At 38.1% G+C, this 25,626-nt stretch overlaps 1 protein-coding gene across 1 annotated transcript in view; it reads right to left on the bottom strand.

The window, feature by feature from the left end:
• Positions 1-25,626, bottom strand: part of atrnl1a (attractin-like 1a) — a 370,723-nt gene that overhangs the window by 217,880 nt on the left and 127,217 nt on the right. The window contains 2 exon segments of the mRNA XM_036575121.1: positions 4,620-4,672; positions 21,014-21,107. Coding sequence (XP_036431014.1) covers positions 4,620-4,672; positions 21,014-21,107 — 147 coding nt within the window.

The following is a 25,626-nucleotide window of genomic DNA, read 5'->3' as shown; positions in this document are numbered from 1 at the left end:
ACAAATATTTTGGTGTCTGTTTGACAGAGCAAAACACATTGCAGATAAGAAGTGAATGGACAAGCTATTGATGCCTCTGCCGCCATTAAACAAATAAAGGGGCTGTTTGGATACATCAGGCTTATCTGAAAGTGCTGTAATCGAAATGGATTGTGTTCAGCCCAAGAGCTTACCCTCCCAAGTGCAATGATAGCAACAGTGGACTGTACACGTGAACCATGTTTTTTCAGCAAGAGCAAGAGCAGACAGTGACGACTTTGGCTTTGCAAGTTAGGAAAGTCTAGAGTGATGGATTTGAACAGGGCTTTTTTTATCTAAGCACCACTTTAGGGCAACTTCCTGTAGACCAAAGAACTCACATTGTCCAAAGACATTCTGTAACAGCACTTGCCTCCTCCTTCAGAGATGCAGGGTCTAGATGGTGGGTCTGTTTTGTGTGCATGTAATTTCCTGTGCACCATGTCATTTCCTATGTTCTAGAAAGGAGGTGATTACCACTCTGTCTTCGTCAGTCACTAAAGTAAAACTCCACTGGACCCCCACAAAGAGAGGGAGCAGCAAGGCTGCCATCTAGTGCCTTACACACCGATAGAGTGTGTACATAAGGGGGGGAGAGGAGAGAGAGAGAGAGAGAGAGAGAGAGAGAAGGAAAGAGAGAGAAAGAGAGAGACTATACCTGATTAGTGAAACACTGAAGCTACTGAATGAGGGTATTATAAATGTTTCACCATCAACACATTCAGAACATGTTTAAACTTAACCATTTGAGATATCAACAAATTCCACTTTAAACTAGAGAAAGTGATCTTTCCCACGATGTACCATATGTGTGGACTGTGAGTCGTATTTCCCGGTTAAATTCTAGGCCAGATTTACACTTCATCTACAGAGTCATCTGTATTGAAGCCAATGTATTCAGACGAAGTGTTTGCTGTTTTTCCTACATATTTTTTTTCTTACTTCTGTCCCTTGGTAGCCAATCAGAGGATTAAATGCACCGTCCAGCAGATCCAATCAAAGCGCGAAGAGGCCCTCTCACACCACATAACAAAACACTATTGCTTTTACCACTTCTGAAAGACTTATTTGACGACGGATTTTCAAAAAACAAGATTTTCTTCAAGATGGGTACCTTTCAGGGGCAGCAATAAGGTGGCTAGAGGCACTTCTGAAATGTCTAGAGTGTGATGTGGATCTGTACAGCTAGGCAGAATATACACATCACTAGTACGAGCAGAAACAGAGCTGAGATAAATGCTCACACACCTGTGTAAATATAGACAGCAGAGCATTTAAATGACTTCGGTAAGATCATAAAGTGTAATTCAGATCTTTCATTCAAATTCGTCCCTTCTACACAGTCATCTGAGGCTGCGTTCACATTACCAGGTTGAAGTGGCACATATCCGATTTTTTGCCCTAATGTGACCCAGTCACTTTCATATGCGGTCCTAGATCGGATACATATCTGATTTGTGGCCATGCGACCTTAAAGTGAACAGTCAGATCGGAATTCATGCGCTTTTCTCCCGCTGCGCATGCACCATCATTCAGCGTTACCATGGCAGCAGCGCTGAACAGAAGTTAAAGCCTGTAAACGGTGGAAAAGAAACACATCTCACCTCTTTTACCTTCGTCTCGCTCTAATAATGAAGCTGAGAGCTGATCAGAGTTAATTATCTTCTCAGCGAAGCTCGTTCTGACCGTTAGTCTGTTTGCTGATGATGCACGTGATTCATTCACGTGACGTTACTGAGTAGGATGTGTGCATGAGGGTCATTTCAGGACGCCGGTTCGTTCACGTTAATGACAGATTTGAATCACTTACCTAAACGAGAGTGAACCATCGTGTCAGAGAGATTTGAGCAAAAAATCGGATTTGAGAAATAAGGCTTGTAATGTGAACGTAGCTTGAGTTTGAACATTTGAACTCGCCAGGTGAAATGATTTTTTTTTTTTTTAATGAAAAGTTAACACATCCTCTACAGAGAACAAACCTAAAAATACCATTATCTGCTATTTGTAGTGCACAATTTCAATTTATTAACGGAGTTTTACATACTGGAAAACTATTAAAATGTACAGTAACTTTTGCACAGGCCTCAGTCTTTTTTTCCAATGTTTTAAATTCAAACATATAAACAGCAATTATGCAAGCACAACATCCCTCCATCCTTAAACTGAAACAAGCAATCTGTCAAAGCATCCAACACTAACATGAAATCATATTTAAAAAAGTTAAAAACCTCAGTGCTGAAACCTAAACAGGCCAGACTCGATTTCTGGTCAGTTCAGTTCTATATTTTATTAACAAAGATTTTATTTCAAGGCAGCTGTTTTTGAACTTGCTAGTTTCTAGGCTTTCAAGTAGCATTAGCCAATTATATAACTAGTAATCAGAGTAACTAATTAATATTGTCATTTAAATGATGTGTACTGTGATTGGCTATTTCTCTCAATAAACTACTGAAAACGACTATGGTCTTCCCCAATACTTTCAGGTTGGTACAGATCTACGTGGGTTTTAGAGAGTAACTTATGAGTGAAGCAATAAGTAGTGAGACTGTTCAGAGTCCAGGATGTAATAAGTAATGTAATCCCATTAATTTGTAATGGAATACTTTTTCAAGTCACTACCCCAACACTGCCTGTAACAGTCTACAAGACAGAACACTGAGAATATGCTTTCCAACATCGCACAGAACTAAGGGAGGTGAAGGGCATGAAGTTTAGTTGCTGAGCTTGATCTATACCTGCTTGACAGGGTAATTATTTTGCATAGCTAATTTTGCTCTACAATGTCCATGAAATATAGCTGTGTAGCTAACAAAAATAGTCGGCCGTGATCTACGTCAGCTAGCTTATCATGTAGCACAAGCCAAGAAAAATGGTCTGAGATAGTAGCCTACCTAAAATCATCAAAGCTAACATAAAGTAGCCTCTGTATCAGCTGACGATGGCCAGCTAATCAGCTGTGGCAATGTCCACCCGTCTCATAACTTTATTTGTGACCACTGAATACAACTTAGCTTCCTGTCAGCATTCAAGTGTTCTAGGCATGCATGTCCATGTGTTTTTGTTTGAAGAAAATGCTGAGTTTCAAAACAGCCAGCTTGAGCTAACTTCCATCAGCAACAATGACTCCAACCTTTCAATGTCACTACCCATAAATGAACTACATGACCAAAGGCTCTGGGTTACAGAAGCTGATTTGTGGAATCCACTCTTCAAGCCTTTCACTGGCACGCTCTCAAGGGCATATACGACGGGGCACCTTGCTTGGGCAAGTCTGATCATTTCCTGACAAAAACCTTTTTCATTAAAACAGCAGACCAGCTCAAACTGGTGCATAACCTTTACCTTGAACATCACGATTCATTTGATAAAGATCCGAGTTGACGTTATTCAATTTTGGCCAAATAAGCAGCACACAGACTCCAAACCTCCTTTATAGATAAAGACATGGATACATGTGTGTTACTTTACCACAAGCTATCTAACCGTTCAGCTACTGGATCAGCAGCATTACAACATACCCCATCTGTACACTCACACACACATGCGCAAAAGCAGCAGATGAAACTGAATAGTATAAACAACAGTTGTCTATTTAACCCTTAGAAGTCAGTTATAGATAAATAAAGCATGACGTAAAATTTCTCACTCACAGCTCAATGAAACGAGCTACCGAACGTAGAGAAAGTGAAGATTCTAAACTTTCACTCTGAGTAGAAAATGACATTTCTTGTGATTTTGTCTTGTAGAAAAGTTACTGTATGTTTTTAATTATTGCCAGGATTTCAAAATATATATAACAGTTAACTTTTTCCTTTTTATTAATGTGTTATAACTGCTTATTAAGGGTTTTAAAGTGTTTATAACCTAACTAACAACCATGAGCAAACTAATTTTAAATCACTCATAAACGCTTTATAAGGGTAGTCTTATTTTAAAGTGGTACCCAATTTAAAAATACAGGCGAACACAAATACATCATACTACCTTGTGATAGAGACGGCTGTGATGTCACAGTATACAGTTGCTATTGTATTGTTATTTACTGTTAATATGCTACAGTAAATTACTGCAAAACTAATGCAACTTGTAGTTTTACAGTGATATATTTTGCAGTTTTTGTTTGGTGAGAAGGAAAACGTCAACATTTTTACATGTTTTGACATCAGAACAAACAGAAAAAAGTGAAGGCTTGAACTTTTGATGCAGAATATAAATCAAACACAACTGTAATTAATTACTATGCAATTAAATATGTAACTGCATAACTACATTTTAATACTATACCAAAACACAAGTAATAACTCATGACTTCTAAGGGTTGAGTCTGGGAACTGATGGATGCCCTGAGGATTGCTCACATATGGTAGGACATAAATGCTTCCATGTGCTTACTACTACTGTTGATAGAGCTTATGTAAATGGAGCTCATGTTGATGGAGCTCATGTTGATAAATAAAAGTAAACGTCTATCTTTTTCTGAGGTGGTAAAGGGTTTGTGTGTGAATACTATCCCTGACAAGGAGCCTATTCATGTATTTGCATATGGAACATCTGTAATCTCATGTGTGTGAGATGTAGCAGGTGTGACAAGAAATACTTACAGTAACATGTTCCTCTGAGAGGGTTGCCAAGGTAACGGTTCATGGAGTCACAACTATAGGTTAAGAAAGAGAATAACAAGAAGAAAAATTCAGTTTTCAGTTTATCTAAATGCACCGCAGTCTATGGCTGGGCTCTATTGATATATTACATAGTGAATATGTTATATATAGTGAATATATTAAATACAGTGTGAGAAACCTTTTTAACTAAAACTATATGTAAATGTTATATGTTATGTATATGTTTTACACAACAGTTGCTAATTGTTAATTTCAGATGCTTCAGACAGTATTCGACTGATGTCATACTTGTCGCCGTCACCACATTGTTGACATTCAATCGCCCAACAGTATTACTCGAAGAGCTGCTGTTTGTACACTGTTACGTAATAAAGCATCCTGACAGATAGAATATAGCCATGGTGAGCTGCGTGGTTCAAGTTTGGAGTAACAACAGTAACAGCAACAAAATGGTGTAAGCTTTTACAGCGTTCCCAGTCGTCCGAAGCCTTGAGGGGAAAGAGGCTGAGTGGCTGAACCAGAGAAGGAGAAATCTTTGGACAGTGAGAATAAACAAGAAAAACTTTCAGACATCTCCCCACACCAAAGTCATATAATTTCATCACAGGTAGACAGTTTGGTTAAGGGTGAATACTGTGGTTCTGATCATTATCGGATGTTTGCGATTAACAACTGACAAGAATTGATGATGGACTTTTCGCAAGCTAGTTATGTCTGCAATCTATTTCTGGCTGACAAAGCATGCAGACAACGCCAGAACGTTAGCAGGATTCGTGTAACTTAACGGCAAGCTAACATTGACTAACCTAATCAAACATAACAACAACATAAAAAACAAAAAAAACCAAAAAATAATTACCTGATTCTAGCCATTTGTACGCTTTTAGCTCCTGCAATGTCCACGCTGATGCAGTTTATACAAGGTAATTATAGATGTTTGAATATGTTATTGTGGGCAATAATGCATAATCGGGGCTCAAAGACAGCTTATCAATTTTATCAATCTGACTGAGGTGCCTTTTTCTTCATATCTTGATTTAGAAGCCATTGCAATTTCTAAAACATTAGATAAAAAATCTAAAAATACTCTGGCAAATAATTTAAATCCACATAGTATAAGTTATCACTGTATATAAAATAACAAAAAAATGTTAATATGGCAAGTGATTCAACACTTTCGAACGGCAGTGTAGACAGATATACAGATACACAGTCAGATGTGTGGATATGGATTAAAAGGAAAATTGTGATTTGTGGAATGTATAAATTTTGGGAAATGTGTAATTATCCTCTCTAATATGTGATATAAACTGTTATTACTGACTCAATAAGTACTATATCATCTGCTAATACGTTACGCTCCCTTCTTAAAAATCTGACTCTCTGAAATTCAGTTATCTTTATACTAAAATATTTTGGTAAACAGGTAAATGACTTTTCCAAATGAAAACACTAAACCTTTCCCATGAAATGAATTAGTTAAAAATGCTCCCTTACGAACGACCGTCAGCTCAACAGAGGTGTTGACATTTTGAGTGCATGTATATGGCCTGTTCCTAAATATTCCTGAAAAAGGGGTTTTATAGTTGAGCACTACAGATGCCGAAGGTAGCATCACCTCTGTGGGTGTGTATGAAGCGATTGCAGTGGACATGTTCATCTGGCGATCTCGTATTTAGAGCCTGAGGAGGGTGATGTGTCTGTTCTGGAGCTTTTTAGTCGTATTCATTCTGACAGAGCTAACACAAAACACCTTCAGCTAAAAAGCAGGAGCACAAAATGCTCACCAAACTTGAGCCAGTATGCAAATGCTGGACAACATGTAAAGTGAAAGAGGAATGACAAGCACTATTTGGACACTGTTTTAACCCCCTTGTTATTTCCGTCTAATGGTCTAATCTGATATTCTCACACTGAAACAAAGAAATTCTGTGTGAACTCTTAATAGCATGTTTGTTTTGTAGGTAGCAGAAGAGATATTTTATTAAAATGTTATTAAAAATTGCTTTCACCTATTATTACTCTTACCAAAGTTTTATTGCCAATATTAAAATTTGAATGCAAATACCAAAATGAAGTTTAAACTCACTTTGCGATTTCATTTTAATGGCTGGTGAAAAAATATTGAACGTAAAGGTATTCACCCTCTCTCAGAGAGAAAGAGGAAAGCTGGGCATGGAGTTAAAGAAGGTTAGTGAGAAGCAGACTTCGCAGTAGCTCATCTGGTTCCATTTAAATCCAAGTTCATCACCGCCATGTAAACACTATTGTTTATTTCTTATAGGTCAAAAAGCCAAACTTGTAGGTTCAAAACTCCATAAATACACATCCTGCTTTGATCAACTGTTGAAGCACATATGATTAATCCCTTAAAGGACTTGTTGATGGCCCCAACCTCCATTCCTCACTCTAATTATTACATTCCTTTCATAGCTTCATAGTAGCTGCAGAGTAATTCATAGTATTTACTTAATATCTGAATCATTACCTGATATTTATAAGGTTAATTACTAACTCTTTTCCCAAAATCAGTAAATTATAGGATGCGTGACAGAGTACAGGAGGGAGGGTTTAAGCAGTACTGCAGTCCTGATGTAATAATACTTCAGTGAAAATCCCATTGCAGAAAACAGTAGAACCTTATTGTGCCAAAAACATATACATGAACCCTATCTTAGCATATCATCATCGATACATTCAGGATATTTATCTTCAGTATCATTCAGACAGGATTAGTTAAACATGGAGAAGTAATGTAATTTGTTCATGACCAATTCCAACCGAATAAAGAATCTCTGTATAATTTATAGAGATGTGAATTCCACATCACAGTCACACTAAAAAAGTACTACACATAATATGTTTGGTTGCTCACAAGTATAAAACATATCCAAACATCTCATCCTAACCATCTACCACCTACTCATCTGTCTTAAGTCAATGTGTCATTAGCACTGACATTAGCTTGTGAATTTAGAGCAAACGGTCAAGATCCACATAAAAATTAAATGCTTTCCTGTCATTTCACACGTTCGAATGTTCCGAGTCGTACACTTGAGGTAGGACTATATATATATTGGCTTGATTTGGGCCGCAGAGAACACAACTAAATGCCACAAGAGTCTCCATACATACATTATAAGATTAATTTATCCTGGATATTTTCACGCTGCATATACATACATACATACTTCATCTAAACCACTTATCCTTCTGGGTCGCGGTGGGGTGCTGGAGCCTATCCCAGCTGTCATTGGGCGGAAGGCAGGATGCACCCTGGACAGGTCGCCAGTCCATCGCAGGGCAACGCTGCATATATGTATTATGATATTTGGTTTTTAAAACGCTATCAAAAACTATGAGTACAATGGTATTCCTTTAATATTTTACATGCCATGCTACAGTAAATCACTAAAAAAGCACTAATTATACTCTCTTTGTAATAAATCATGCAGTTGTTCAGTGTTCTTTAAACAGTGACAATGCTCACAACATACACAGAAAAGCAAACTGTGACAATTTATCATGATAATGATGATATTTTAACATTTTGCCCATCTCTACTGGCTTTCACTTTATAATAGGTAAAAGCTGCAGGAATCTATACTGCACAGTAGGTGTGAGTGATATAGCAAACATCAAAATTCTTGAAAATGTTTTCACGATACACAATATGTATGATGATATAAGGTTTCTGTATAGGTGAAAAAGATAAGTCTGATAAGACAAAGTGCCACGTTTAAAAAAATACCGTTAAAAACAATGAATGTGATGATTATAGATTACACAAAGACTTTAATTAAATCCAATTAAACAGGACTACTTATGCTCTCTTCGTAATGAACCATGCAGTAGGCCAGTGTTCTTTATGTACTGACAATATCCACAATCTGCATACTGTGACATCATTACTAATCCTAGTCTAAATAGGGTTTTTTCTCCGAGAGCAGATGACCGCAGATGGCAGACACCCTAGTGTAGTAAGTGTATGTGCACGTCAACACTGGATGCGCTGTGATATTTTCCTAATGAGCATTCACACAAGAATGCAGTTCACATCGCTAAGGAAAAATGCTTACTATTGATTTGTTTCATCAGATTAAGAATAAAAGGCTACTGATGTATGGAAGATATGGACTATAATTTGATCATTTTCTCTTCATATCAAAGTAAATGAGACATCATTGAAACATCATGTTATGAAAGTTGAAGAGTAGATTAAATGGCATAAATATCTGCTTTTAGCCTCAACAGTAAAGACTTAAATACAATATGAAAGATTAAAACAACACAAAGAGTTTACAAATTAAAGTGTGAAGCGTAATTTATCATGAGCTTTAAAGACAAATATAGGGCCAATAAACACAGCCAATATGTTCATGAAAGGCTGACATCTGAAGTAATATTCTGATGTGCTTTGACAGAATGAGCTTTGTCTTTCCTGAAAGCTATAAAACTCTGCGATTTGTATGGCAAGGAAAGTAACACCTTGTCGGTCTGTCTCTCTCCTCGGTCTAAGCCATTTGGTATAAAGAATGTAGAGATCAGATGGTGCAGATTAAATATGAAGTACCAGACGACAGTATTTACAGAGAGAGGTACACAGTGAGAAAAAGAAAACAGAGTAGGGGGATGGACAGGAGAGTGAGAGGCAAAGAGAAAGTGGGGTGAGAGAGAAAAAGGTGTGCAAAAAGACAAACAGTGAAGGCACAGAAAAGAGGACAGGGCTAACCCGTCAGACGGCTGCTGCCCTTTGGTCATGCATCAGCCCCTGCCGCTCTCTTAGCTGCTGCGACAGAAACAGGTGAAAGCAGGGGAAGGGAGGTGAAAGGAGAGCTGCTGAAGCTTGCTTTCGCACAATTCGCACAACTCATACTCGCGCTCTCTCACTTTCACAGAGGACAAACACACACTTTTGTCAACCTGAAATCAAAACACTAACATTTAACATTATACGTTATTAGTTATTAGTCGTATTGAGCAAGAATCGGCATATCGTCTCACATCTCACCAAACATCTAAAAGATCTTCTGATTTTTGATTGTCAATGTGCGCCAGGCAGGAAAAACAATATCAACCAATAATATCATGCTTCACCTCCCCTCCCACCACCCCCACCTATCATTGAGAGAAAACCCTCAGCTAGCTCAGCGACCTTCCCTGATCCCGTGTTTCACTCATAAAAACATCACAGCATGGAAAGAACACGCATCATGACATCTTTTGACTTTGATCATTGCAGTAATTTTGGTGTACTAATTTTAGTTATGACAATATGAAAAATGATTGATGTCATTTGTTTCAATGTTAACACGTTTGCTAGTTTGAATTTTCAAAACATCTGTAGTAGTGCAAGCTAAAGCCCAGCTGCTCGTGCGCTGTTGCTATGACTCTGTGACCGCAGCCCTCGGCTTTTAAATTGCAAAGCTCCATTCATGCCTGTCTTCATAAATGTTGTTTCCAGCTACTGCCATGGTGAGTTTGTTTATAACTGAAGTACACTAAGCTTGAAATACCATTTAGAACCAAAATACACCACTAATGGCAGCAATAATCAGTAATTTAGTAAACTATGCTGGACAGTGCCCGCGCGAGACCTATGGTTAAATCAATAAGTGGAAAACTAAAAACAGCAAGAGCAAACCGGAAAGCTCAAGATCCCCTCAAGAGCCTCCACTGTAACAGGAATCCACAGACTGTATAAGCGAGAGTGAGAAGCTACAATCATGGAAGAGGGACCACTGGCTGTATACATGATATTTAAGATATATACACCCATTAAAAGCGCTCACTACTGCTCTCATTGGGTTTTGGTGACGAAAACTGAAACGTTCAGTTCACGGAAACTCTGCATTCACACAATGACGATGTTACTGACTTACTGAAAGCAATAAATATATTCTGATAAAGCTAATTTTCACCTCACATATAACTACAACAAAATGGACTGCTTTTTACACAAAGGGTCAAATTTGAGCAAACAAGAAACCTGATCAATTGCAAAAACAATGCAATTCATTAACTTACAATTACATTTTTTACATTTTCATTACATTTACTAAATGGAAAAATGGCTTTATTTGAAGGCAGCTGAAGATTTACTATAGCAATAGCATTAATCAGAACTACCATTAATTACAAAATAGACAAGTGAGACTGTCAATCCATAAATCTAACAAGAGCTGATAAACACAGCATTAGCTCTCTAGCTAAGGTAAAGTGAGGGACACAACCACTAACACTTTACTGTCCAAGTTAGCACTGCTTAACATTCTGTAATTGTTCTAAGATGGACGGTTTAATATTTATTAGTTGATTAATTGAAAGTGCGTAACATTTCACATCCATGCATAGCATTTCGCATCCATGGAGAATCACATGCATTATAATGAATTGAAAACTGCACTGAGAATCATATTAAATAAATGTAGCAATTATGTTCAGCATTTATTTGGTGGGAATAAAAATTTGAAACTGTTATAATTTTGAAATACCATCATAACCCTCAAACCCAAGGGGATACCACCCAGCTCGACTGTGTGTTCAGCTCTTTATGTTAATCAGCCAGGCCTCTGGAGAAGCAGCCTGGGTTAACACTTAGACCAAACTCATTCACATATGCACACACTCTCCTATGCTTCTCATGCAAATTAGCATTCAGTTACCATGCAAAAAATTTGTATTCATCTCCTAACATGGAAACAAAGAGACAGATTCATTTAAAACCACAACAAGCATCAACTTTGAGAGCGCAGTTTAAAATGGCATTTAATAAAAGTGCTTTCTGTTTCGCTCCTCATAAACGCAGCAGGCGCTGATGGAAACTCAGACTCCATATTCTCCTCAGAGAGATACCGTTTCGCTTAGCGCTCACAATAAAAGCCCACAGAACTGAACTAAACGGCTAACTCAACAGCCTGCTGAGAAACAGGTCTCTGGGACCAGCGCAAAGGGCTCATCTCTTCAACTCTGCCCCTTTTGTACATCAACCAAACCACAAAAACAAGAGATTATCATTGTTCTCTCTTAAACGCAGGGACATCTGTCACTGCTGCTTTCACCCTGCCCCCAAACACACACACACACACACACACACACACACACGCACGCGCACACACACACACACACACACACACACACACACACACAAAGGCACTGCAGTGTTTTCCACAACATGGAGGCAATTTCACCATCCACTTAACTTGGCATTTATTTGCTCAGCGCAAATTTCCCCTGACTGCCACTTAATGCCTGCATTCTCCACCATCAAAAACACTCACACACACACACACACACACACACACACACCAACACAATCAGGGTGGTTAGAAATCTACAGTATGTATTCATAAGCTTTAACAAAAACAGGTTTAAAAAAACAAAAATCACAGGGAAAATATTTGGACCTTATTAAATTTATACATTGGCCAGGTATGTCATTAACTTCACCTCCTTGTTTCTACACTCAGTGGCCATTTTATCAGCTCCACTTACCACAGCCTCCCTTTGTAGTTCTACAATTACAGACTAATAATTGCAGCAATATCTGTTTCTCTTCACATTAGCCCTGTTATACTCTGGTCTTCAATGTCAGGACCCCCACAGGGCACAATCATTTGGGTGGTGGATCATTCTCAGCACTGCAGTAACACTGACGTAGTGGTGGTGGTGTGTTAGTGTGTGTTGTGCTGGTCTGAGTGGATCAGACACAGCAGTGCTGCTGGAGTTTTTAAACACTGTGTCCACTCACTGTCCACTCTATTAGACACTCCTACTTTGTTGGTCCACTTTGTAGATGTAAAGTCAGAGACGATAGCTCATCTGCTGCTGAACAGTTTGTGCTGGTCATCCTCTAGTCCTTCATCAGTGGTCAAAGGACTCTGTCCACAGGACGCTGCTAGCTTTATTTTTTTGGTTGGTGGACTATTCTCAGTCCAGCAGTGACACTGAGGTGTTTAAGGACTCCAAATAATACATGTTCTGTGATGGTCTTGTGGGGGTCCTGACCACTGAAGTAAAAGGAGGCTAATGAAGTATACGGAGAAACAGATGGACTACAGTCTGTAATTGTAGAACTACAAGGAGCTCCTATATGGTAAGTGGAGCTGACAAAATGAACGATGAGTGCAGAAACTGTGTATTTAATGAAGTGGCTGGTCAGTGTATATATGTAAAGGTTACATAAAGATGAAACTAATGATAACAAGGTAAGAGAGAAGCCAGTAGTCCCCCAAAAAATAGTTGCACGATGACCTGTTAGCAGTAGAAACAACAGATATACAGAGAACAATAAGCAATGAACTATATCACAATGAACTCCAATTCTCCCCACACTAAACTCCACTGCTAACAAAGAAGCAGAAAGATGAGCATCTAAAATTTGCACGCAAACATTTAAATAAATCAGAACTCTTTTGAAAAAATTTACTCTGGTCAGACGAGACAAATACAAAACTCTTTTGCCACAATTCACCCACAGTGAAGTACAAAGGTGGGAGCATCACAATATGGCACTGCTTCTCTGCAAACATTACTGACAACCCCAAATATACGGCCAAAATAATTCAAAACTGGTTTCTAAAAAGGTGAAGGGATTCCTGACTTCAAATTCAGTGAAAATCTATGAAGGATTTTGAAATAGAGGGATCCTCGTAGCCTTGGGGAACTAATGACTGCTTGTCACAAGGAATGGGCCGAAATTGAACCACAATGCTGTAAAAAAGCTAATTAATTCTTAACGTAGACGTCTCAAAGCTGTGCACGGGTCTGCAATAAAGTAACAATGTTATTAAATTGTGGTGTCTGAATACTTTCTTCCCAATCAATTTTGTTTTTGTTTATGCTTATGAATGCATAATTTTTTGTTAACATTTTTGTTCATGAGTAAAAACGTCAAAGACATTATTTGTGTAAATCTGAAGTGGATATATGCAATGGAATTATATTAAATTGCTAAAACAAAAGTTTCTGTACGCACATACACAGCCTCCCACCAATACACGCACTCAGGTAGTGAAACAGATAAGAAATCAGTTATTCAAAACCGAAACATAGCCTGTTTAGCCTGTTTATTCAGACTGTTTTGGTTTTACCTAGGGAGGTGCTGACAGGATCTGTGATTTTAATCCAGTTGGAATCTGCCATGGCTGTAGTCTTTACAGGTCTGCTAAGTGCTAAGTAATTATTTAATTTTGACAGGGCAAAGGGGGGCTCATAAATTGTGCAGCAACAATGAGCTGCAGTCTGTAATTGTACACCTACTAAACACATGTACATGGTAGGTTATTCTGAAATAAAATGTCCAGTAAATGTAATTACATTGTGTGTATCACTGTTGTCAGAACGAAACTTAATTTCTCCAAAACGATAACTTTACAGGAGAAGGAAAAACATACTTCACTTTTTATGTCAATGAAATCAGAATTTTTTCCAAGTCATTTTGAACCGTTTCATTTGGTCCATTTGTCATGAAATTTACACACAGTGTAAAGGCAGACAGACATTTTCAAATTATGTCAAAACCTGGAAAATGACAAAAATGTAGATACAAGGTTTTCTTCCGAAAGCAGCGATATATATATACCTAGTAATTGACAACTCAGTGCATAAGGCAGAGTAATGCAGTATTCTGGGAACACACACACTGGGAGTACTGCTGTGCTCGTGTTATTGTCCACTGCCTAATAGTGTCTTTATTGCAGGTCTGTGAAAGTGAACACCTGTTGCAGTTAGAGAGAGAGAGAGAGAGAGAGAGAGAGAGAGAGAGAGAGAGAGAGAGAGCTTGAATGCTTCGACTTCCTGTAGGAAGTCATATGTTCCATATCAAAAACAGCACATAATTGTCCATTATGCGCTGCGTCTTTTCAGTGATACTTTACAAATACATTGTTTCCATAAACTGTGCTTAAAGCAAACCCAATGTCACACATCAGCAGTTTAAAACACAACGATGAAAAATAAAAGTAAAGTCATTGATGGAGAGATTAAAGCTTTGCCTTCTCTCACGACCATGTCATTTGCTTTCTATCTCTAGAAAAAAAACTTGGATAAAACTGATAAATGAAGCCAAAAGCGCTCATTCTGTCTGAGAGCAGCAGACAAATGCACTGTCATCACCGCACATAAAAAAACTGACCTTCTGCACTCATCAGGTCATTTAACACAAAGAAAGAATGGCAGACGGAGAGCATAGAATCTAACAAAAAAAAAATCTTAGCAGCTTTTGACTGGAATGAATGAGTCAAAACCCGCACTCAGATTAGAGAACGAAATGAGTCAGGTTAGATGGGCTGTCAGGAAGGGTAAAGAGAAAAAGGGCAATAAGAGGTCACTGGAAATCATGTCAAAGGCTTTCAGTATGAATCAAAGCAATGATTAGTTTGAATCAACTCCACTTACAGTAGCAGTGGAACTGCAACTGCACAGAAAGTTCGCATAATGCACAGTGTTTCAAATAGACAAATACAGGCCAAATACTGGAGTTCACCCTAAGAGGTCACAAGTAATTACTGTTGAGTTTCTACAACAAAATAACATTCTTTGAGTGTAATAACATTATTATATAGTTAACTATGTAGTTACGTAACTAATTATATTAGGAGCTGATTTACATTTTGCGTTGACAGGTTCGCATTTGCATTTTTGTTTTTCAGTTTGTTTTAAATCCAAGAAATGCCAAAAACATGGTAAAATGGTTAATATCAGAATAAAATAATATGAAATATGTCCTCTTCTACTTCTATATATACAAATGTGGTATCGATTTTACGCATGTGCATATATTGTAAATTAACGATTAGTTATGGTCAGTGATGACAAAGACATGTAACATAGATATAGATATAGATACAGACTGAAATTATACGATGTTTGTGTTTGTAAGCAGAAGATGAGGTATTTTATTGTGATTTGAATTTGATGAAAAGTTATTCATCCTTTGCCTTTGTTCACACATGCATCTCTTAGCATCAAAACAAACATGAAAAAGTCTGAAGTTCAGACTCAGAAATGATACAAAATGTAAATCGAATGTAAATGTAATTCACTGTGTTACTTATTGTGTAATTATGTGATTATTACATTGTAATAACTCGACCTGGAAGAGCTTCAAATGAGAGTTACAGAAATATTTACTTTACACGAATGAATGCTTGAAACATTACGTTTTAGGCCTGGTATGGATAAAGGTCTTTGTGCTTGCTGTATATATATATATATATATATATATGAGCGCAGGAGGTGGGAGCATCATGATACATGATACAGGGCTGCTTTTTGCAAACAGTGCTGGGGCATTACACACCATTAAAGGAAACAGGAAAGGACTGTTGTACTGGGACACAGAGGAGAACTGAATCTCATCTGACAAGAAACTAAATCTGGAGAGAAAAACGACTCAAAATAACCAAGACTTGTTTCTAAAAAAGGTCAATCTGGTCAAGTCCATCAGAGCAACCCTTGTAGCCCTGGGGAACTGATGAAGGTTTGCCAAGAGGAAAAACAACAATAACTGTAACTGCAACTGCCAACAATAGCTTTGCAACAAAACATCAATTAATAAGTGGCGTCTAACAGCTTTTCCCCCTTTTTTAAAGTGTCTGTTTATTCTTTGTTATGATTTCTGTTGTTCATATATATAAGTACAAAGTCTAAAGACATCATGACATTGTGTCTGATTACTTCTCACCTCACTGTACCATTGTTTTTAAGGGCGGTTTTGAAAACGAGCATTAGTGTACTTGTTTGGAAATACCAACGAGTATCTGAAGCCTTTAAAATGTAATTTGGCCCAGACTTCCTAAATATATGCTCTCTGTTTCCCAAAAGCATGTGTAAGTGATTTGATGAAGAATAAACTGCAAGACTGCCATGCACTTTGAAGTAACAGCACGCTATTTCCATACAGAAATAAACGTGTTCATGGAACAAGCGCTTGTGTTTGTCCTCGAGTTACGGTATTTAGTGTAGATTGTGTGTTCTTGTTTATGTAACACTGGAGTTTCTGAACAGCCTTTTATTAAGAGTTTGAGTCAAACAAGGGCCAAGCAAGCACAGTGAAGGAAGAGGAAAGAGAGAGCATGTGAGAGAGAGAGAGAGAGAGAGAGAGAGAGAATTTCACAAAGATGATGGTGATTTCAGAAAGCTTTCTAAAGTCCTGGGGAGCTCATTACTACTTGCCACGTAATCAGCACCAATGGCAGTGCAGTGCACTCTGCAGCAAATATACGCACACAGCACTACAGGCTTGTCTTTATAGGACAACAACTAGTCTCTTAAGGGTTTTAGAGGGTATTAGAAGTCCACTGCAGCCAGCTATACGCTCATATTCCCTCTGCGCTCTCACTCTCTGTCATATACACACGTACTGGGTATAGTGTCAGACCCAACAGTGCTGTTTAAGTCACTGACAACCTGCTGCTGTGGGTGTGAGTTAGCTGACACTGCACAACACAGGCGGCTATTAAAATTAATGTGCAGGTACTTATAGGTGGTCACTGAAAGGTAATTTTCTCCAAGATGAACGCATTTAATCGGAAATAACGATGCATCAATCAGTTTTTTCAGACTGAGTACGAGTACATATGACACCACACTGAGTAACCTACTTAGAATTGAGTAGCTGTTAGTGTAAATGAGAGCAATGTACCTTAACAGTTAAATCATTAAATCTAGCTGATTTTTAATGAAGTGCATTAAGAGACCCTTATTAGTCCCACAACAGGGAAATTTCACCTCTGCATTTAACCCATCCATGCAGTGAAACACCACATACACACTAGTGAATGCACACACACTAGGGGGCAGCCCTATCCGCAGCACCTGGGGAGCAGTTGGGGGTTAGGTGCCTTGCTCAAGGGCACTTCAGTCATGTACTGTTGGCTAAGGGGATCAAACCGGCAACTTTCCGGTCACAGGGCTGGTTCCCTAACCTCCAGCCCACGACTGCCCCCAACTAGCTACGTTATATTATTTAACGCTACCTTGAACTGAGAAGCGCTGCAGTGGAGAAGAGTGGACTTCAACAGTCTGTGTAGCACAGTGACAGCTGGAGTCACATCCGAGACTAACACAAACTCTAAATGTGAGCTCTGTTTATGTCTTCTTGGGGTCTTTTGTTTGGCTGGTTGAGCTATAGTGGGCTATAATGTGGTCTAACGCCACTGTATGATTCTAGAAATCTTGTTCTTTGGTGACTCACACTGTACGCTTGAATAGACCATTGTACATAGACAAAATGCATGATTTACATAGTCACATGTTCATCTGAGCAGTTTTAATTAACGCTGTTTCCTATTGTTTAAAGTGACTGACAACTTTGTGTCCAGCTGTCATGGAGTCAGTAACACTTCTCTGTGTGAGCAGAGCCTTCTTCACTGCATTTGTTCATGAGCACAGCAGCGTACACGCTTACGCAGCTTACGTCAAATGGTATCAGCTGGTATCGTTATGTTGGTATCAGTGAATTTTTATGAGTGAGGGTAAATGAGCAAGGTATCAGGTCAATACCCGATAGCAGTTTCGGTATCAATGCATCCCTAGAAATAACATGCTCTCCAGACAGCAGGGCTTGACCAATGTATTACAGTTGGCTGATCACGTCCAGTGGTACTGAGTTCCCACAAAATTATCGGAATCCACTGGAGCATCGATATTTAGCAGTTCGTTTTTTCTTTTCTCCTGTATTTTGCCTTTGCTAGTCTCGCCTGCTAGCTACCTCTCCCTAAGTCAAACAATACTACCAAGCTAGGAGGGTGAAGGCAACACATGCTTTCTCTAAATCATGTGAAGCCAGACCACATCTTTCTGAACTGCCACTGACACAGCGTCACTGGACAGCTCGTTGTGCTAGAAGGAGAACGCTAACTGCCCATTCTGTTATGTCATCTTAACAGACGCATCCGTTGGCTACAATCACGCTGGGTGATGAGGGGGAGAATGAGGGCCATCGTACCAACCCAGAGAGCCAGGACTACACTCTCTTGGACTCCTGGCCACGGAGAGCTGTGGTGTCACTTCCCAACGATAGGGCCGATTCTCAGATAGCTGCGGGACTTGGCAACCCTAGGAGCTTGTTTTAATGAACTGACACCTCTGGCTTGGTCTCACGCTCATAAGGCAGTCTTTACACAGACAGCTAAGGTAACAGTCTCATGTTCACTTCTGTTAATGATGAAAAATAAGACTTGATTAACAGAAACAGACGAAACAGCTAGGAATTCTTTGATGCTCCACTCCAGCACTGCAATATTTCTATTATTTACAGTCAGCATGACAGGGAAATTGTAGCGCATTTTCCTTCTATACTGTGATGTATTTCTGTGTGAAACTGTAGCAGGAAGGGTTTCTGAGCTTGATGATAGGTGGTGGTGGTGGGAGGTTTGTTGGTTAATTTTATTTTTTCCTGCTCGCTGGTGCACAGTGACATAATCAAAAATCAGATGTTAGAGGTAAAGCAAACGTTATTATTTTTTGATGGAAAAACAAAAATTTATATCTTATTTGATATGATGAATCATGCTTAATATGTAAAGAAGGTACATTTTGATTTTTAGATTAACATGACATTGACAACATTCTGCTGTCTGAGTTTTAGGAATCTGACAATTGTAGAGATGTCATGATCCGAGCCAAAGGATTGAGACTGGAGCCGATCCATAATTTAATGGATTGAGTATCGGCTAATAATAGTCTGATCCAGTTCTTTGCTGATCTACTTACACAAACGTCATAGAGATGACGTAAATGGGCATCCCCACAACCTGCATTAGTGAGACGCATTTTAAGAAGTTAATAAAAGCCTTTTTTTTCACCTCATGTCTGAACAGTTCTGAGCACAGAGAGTAACTGTTCCAGTGGCATTTCCACATGGACATGGTCTAACATGGATTGCTTAAAAACCAGTCTCAGCATGGTTTTCTCAACACAGACAGTTACCCGTGTTCAGGGCCACAGAATTGTTTGGTGGGATGACATAACGACGTAGCTATTCGCTGGCTGGATCTAGATTCATGCCTCTATTGTGCCACCACATCCTGCTGCATTACTTAAAACCCAAAAACAATCAAAAAAGTTCTGTTCACTTGTACTGATGCCAAATAAAAGAACGCGGTGTGAAATTTTAAATCTACCATTCAATAAACATCAAAGCTGCAGCCAATTTTTTAAATGTTAAACAGTGCTGCTAACCAGGAGAGAGTAGCTGGTTGGTATTAACAAGTTTACATAGCATGCTCTGCTAGTAGCTTACTGACCACAGAACAGCACCTATTCTGTCTAACCAAAGCTTTACTGACAAAGGTTTAGATAATAATTCCTGAAATCTGAGGAAGCAAAGTTGAACAGCTGGTGTTAGAGGGACAGAAAGCTGAGATTAAACCTGTTCTGTGGTGTTCGGAACTGTAGCTACCTACATAAGTTAACGCGAGCTCACTCCCCTCGTCTAGATTGCTTAGTTAGTAAGATCCAAACACACCAGTACAGGTTCGATTCGACTGTGCTCTGCAATCAAAAGTATAGATAATAAAAACTTATAACAGCAAAGTTGACTGACTGACACTGAAAGCTGAATTGAAAGTGACAGAAAACAGAAATTGAACCTGTAGTGTTTTAAGCTGTAGCCTGCAGGAAGCCTGAAGTGACAGAAAGATTAAAAAATAGACTTGTTCTGTGGTGCTTTGAGCTGTTACCCTGCTGGGCTATGCTAATGTCAGTGTAGTTGGCCAGCTGCACATGAAACACACCACAGTATGACTCTTTTGTGTACTTTTCTGTAGTTTTTCCTGGTTCCGGTTTAGCAGCACAGAAGATGGAAAAAGAAACCGTAACCAGTCTCACGAGTCTGCACCAGCGCAGAACGTCACAATACAGCTTTGGGAAGCATTTGGCTCCACAGTGGAAAGGAGGCCAAAAAGATCTAACTGGAACTACTTTACAGTGGAATGTGGAAATTTAAGTATCTATGCTAGTTTTCAGCATGTTTGCATAGTCATATATATATATATATATATATATATATATACACAAAACAAACCACATCAGCATAGAGTACTCCAATGTCATATTATGCACATACGTACATAAGTAACTGAAGTAAATTCAAGGGAATAAATCCATAGTCATATCTGTCAGTGGTGCACTGTTTAAACAAAACTACTGCAGTCTTTTTTTTGGCCATGTAATTACACCAATATAATATACATTTTTTAAACTGCTATTTAAAACTGGTACTGGTCCCTTAAGTTTCAGTTGAGCCCCATTAAAAAGCCAAAAATGCTGTACTTTATACTTCAAAGGCACTTAAACATCAAATCTGAAGCTCTGGATGATTGCCAGGTCATAGAAAAAGTGCTGACAGGTAATGCAGACATACTCACAGCTGGCACTGGTCTCCTTTGACCCCTTTAGTGGTGCAGTAGCACTTGCCAGACGTTGCATGGCATGAGTTGGCATGACCGTTGCATCTACAGGCTGAGAGGAGAAAGTGAAAAGATGGAGAGAGAACAGTGCCGAGCACAAAAAGAAAGGAGGAACAAAAAGAGAGAGACAAAGAGAGAGAGAGAGAGAGAGAGAGAGAGAGAGAGAGAGAAAGAAAATGAATTTTTATTATTTGCTGTTTAATTACTTCAACTTAAACTAAATCAGGCAAGCCATTAAGAACACATTCTTATTTACAATGATGGCTCTTGGCTTAAAATAATTATTAACAAAAAACAAGCTTGGTAACAATAACATGAAAGACATAGCAACACAGCAAGCGAAACAAGAAAATATGTAAATATGGTTAATTAGGAGAAATATGTCAAAATATGTGAAAATATGTCAGGTCAAAAAAACAATAATCCATAAATAAGCACAGCAGAGTTAGCAGGAGATTATCACGATTGGTTGGACAGGGCCGGGCCTTCATCACTTGGCCGTGTGCTCCTCTTCCTTATTACTGATGCAGCCCTCATTAAAGGCTATCAGACACTAATCTCGGAGCAAAATCACACGCTGAGTGTTACACAGCACTGCAGAGGGCAGGACTGTTGAGAACGCATTACTTTGGAGTCAGAGCCCATTAAGGAGATTAGCATCGGCGAGGTGTGGCAATAGGACAACAAAACACCAGGCCATTCCCTTCATTACAGCTAACTGACAACTGTGGAGCAGTTTATTTTCAGCCTCTCACTGAACTAAAACAGCAGTGGGCAAGAAAGGCTTTATACAACACAAACACTTGAAAGTTACAACTGTTTGCTATTACTATTTAAATGTAGTTATGTGATTACAGAATTAATTACGCAGTTAAACAAGGAATTAGTTAGGAAAGAAATTGCATTCATATTTTGTATTGACAGGTTCACACTTCCAACTTTTTTCTGTTTGTTCCGATGTCAACAAATGACAAAAACAACCATGTTCTTACATGGCAACCATGTAAAAGATGCTTTTTCTTTCCAAGAAACAAGACTGTATGCACAACAATAACTTTTTGTCAAATTCAACATAAAATGTGAATAAAATGTCACTTTTTCTACTGAAATGTCAAATGAGTTTTTTTTTAATGTGTAGAATCCATCTACACGTTGCATCTACAGGTTGAGAGGGGAAAGTGAAAAGATGAAGAGAGAGCAATGTAAAGCATAAAAAGAATGGTGGAACAGAGAGAGAGAGAGAGAGAGAGAGAGAGAGAGAGAGAGAGAGAGAAAATGAATTTTTATTATTTGCTGTTTCGTTACTTCAACTTAAACTAAATCAGGCAAGCGATGAAGAACACATTCTTATTTACGATGATGTACGCATAACAATAACTGTATTTTTCACATGATCACTGTATTTCAAGATTATGGCTGATTATTGTGCACTAAAATTTCCCAGATTTAGTTTGTTTCCAGTAGAAGGTGTGTTACCTTATTTTCAGAAAATCGATGCAATACATTGTTTAGATCTAACAAAGAGTAAATACTTTAACCAGGTTAGAAAAAGGGCACTGCTAGAAACAAAGATACTGTGCAGGTACATTTTTGGTTCATCAAAGTACAAACAATGTAAATGTTCCCTCAAAGGTAGAACAGTGGTTTTAAAGTTCAGTTGTGCACCTTAAAGACGTTTTTCCAGGTGAAAAGTTCATATTTGTACCTTTTCATAACCTAATATTTTAAAACCGAACAGTAAAATAAAAGCCTGGAGACGAGACGGGGTGTGTGGAGTCAATACAACTTAGAAAATATCATTTCAGTGGATTATGGTACAGTTATGTTCCCTGACTAAAGGTACTCAGACGCACCCTTGAGGTTCCCACCCCAGTGACAGTTTCGTACCTTTTATTCTGAGAGTGTGTGTCTCTTATGCAGGTTCAGATTTCTCAGTTGGCAGATCAATTACAAACACCAGATCACAAGAATTTAAGTATTGCAACAATAAAGATTATTGACATTTTTATTCATTCACTCTATCGATTCATTCATTCTATCATGCTAGGATGTTATTAGCATTTAATATATTGGTTTTGTTTCGCTAGAATTTCTATCCTAAGTCAAGCGAGGCATCACGAGCCGTAGGAATAAGGTAAATACTACTCTATAAGACTGAGCTTACTGTAATAAGACGAGCCGTTTCAAAGGATATATCACACTGAATTGTACTGTTTCACTTGATTATATGAAATAGGGTGTTTCTATAATTTGTTTAAATGGATTTGCACCTCCTTGTGTGTTTGATTACTCTATTATCACTTAATTTAATCTATTTATAGTGGTCAAAGAGTATCTGTGCTTTTCACAGTTTAAGCAAACTGCTAATACAGGGAACACCAGCACTATGGAAATACTGCAGTGTGGAAATGAAGTGTTGATATTCCAGGCTGCATATGTTAGCTTGCACTATTGACAATCCTGTTTGTAAACATCTCAATTAGTGGTTCAAAAACTAAATAAGTGGCTAATTGCTGGAGTTGTGCCTTACTCTGCAGCACCATATGTCGAGTTCACACCACGTCTTTCCACTGGGATTCATTTCTCTACTGTCAGCAGCTTTCACTAGACTTAAACTCATTCAGCCTTAGTTGTAGGATATACGGATCATTCTACGGAATTAGTTCAAACTGACGCCTCACAGTAAAAACTATTTTAAAAAACAATTCATTATTCAGGCCTCAGATATTTACAAGGATTATGTTATGATGTATTTAAACCCAAGGCCAAAAACTAAATATATAGAAAATCATCATTTATGTGGTACTTTCTATTGGGAGTGGTCTGTCCCAAACACTAACTGCTAAATTTATAATAGTAATTTTTTTGTTTTCCATTTTTTTCAATGTTGTTTTTGAAGGATTTTTAAAATTTCTTTTAAAGTGAAGTTGGAAGATTAAGATTTGTAATGAGCTTAACTTTTAAATAAAAAAGACTTTACTGAGACTTTACTCTACTGCTGTCTTTTTCATGTCACTACTGAAACACAGAGAGTTTTAGTCTGTAGGCGGAGTCTTATTTTAGCCAGTCCCCTGCATTTTAGAGCAAGAAGTGAGACTGCATTCCTGTCCCTCATGGCCACATGGTGAGCAGTTAGATGCCACAGTTTTGAAGTAAATGTGCCCAAAGTCTGAAAATCAGTGTTGAACATTAAGAACTGTCACTACCGTAACACAGATTTTCGTAAACTTCTTTGTGTAGCGAAAAAAATATGATTTTATGTGTGTACAACTGTTGAAAGTTGTGTTTGCTAGTTAGGTACTGGCTAGTGTTTTTTGAGTTCTGCTCAAAATCATCTAAAATTGTAACCAGCAAAACTGTCACATCTGAAACATTTGGCAAATATTTGGTAGTGTTACGACCGTTTTTGGTAGTGAGGAAGTGAAATGTTCCTTTTTAAGTAAAATAAACTTAGAGTCAATCAAAGCAAAGGGATTTCAGTCTAACTCTGTTTTCAACTCTGACTTTTAACCAATTTGGCAGAAAGATCCACAAAAATGTGGACGATAATTAAAAAAGATGCACAAAATGTATGATGATATTTCATTTTTTGGAGGTTTGCAAGCAAGAAAATGCACCAGCTGAACAGAAACGCCACATTTAAAAATGAGTGAATTTAATTCAGTATTTACAAAAATTTTAAGAAGAGCAGAAATTCAAACAACTGGCAAAAAATAAATAAACAAAATAAGAAAACAGCTAAATGGACTGACACCCAATCAACTACCTGTTACTATGCAGTCTATTTATGCAGTTACTGTAACGGTGAAACCAATATGAAAATTCTGTGGCTGATTTTAAAGGGCTAAAAATACTGATAATTTATCATTAATAACATCAGCCGATGTCACTTTAGAATTACATTTTAAATTTTCATTTTATACTCCAGTAGTTTTAGTTAAAGCTGCACTATGTACGATTTGGTGATTTGGAGACCTCTCTGGTGGAAATGTGTAATTGCACACATCATGAGGAAGAACATTTTGTAACATGGGCTTCGGAGCGCTCCCCGACTGGATGAATCTCATTATGGTGAACATTTTTAAAGAGTTCTCCAGGAGAACCCAGTCAAAACTTGGTGAGAGACGTGTCTTCTGAGGATGTGAGTGAATTATCTATTACTGTCAGCATATCTCCATTGTTTTCATGTGGATTTTATATTTATATCCACACCATATTTTAGCGTGTTTTATTCTCCTGATGCAGTAATGCTACTTCTTTCAACTTCAACAAAAAAATCTTATATAACGCAGTTTTAAACCGCGTTTAAGTGGCTAATAAGACTGTCAATTCTCAAATGTCAACTTCTCAAACTCCAATGAACAACAGAAATTCACACTCCTAAATAATATAAATATTGTAGCACAGTGGTTGGGGTTACCTATAATATTTTGTGGTTTTACTTTCTGTTAATTGCTTCTTATTTTTATTATTTTTCATTATTTTTGTAGTAGATAAAATCGTTGGTTGTCAATTCTGGCCGATATTAGAGGCCGACCATATATCGGTGGGGCCCTAGTCACTACACACAG

Source organism: Colossoma macropomum, unplaced genomic scaffold (assembly GCF_904425465.1).
Source record: "Colossoma macropomum unplaced genomic scaffold, Colossoma_macropomum, whole genome shotgun sequence".
Taxonomy (NCBI): Eukaryota; Metazoa; Chordata; class Actinopteri; order Characiformes; family Serrasalmidae; genus Colossoma; species Colossoma macropomum.
Note: the sequence above shows the minus strand (reverse complement) of the source record. Positions and strands in the feature narration are given on the sequence as shown.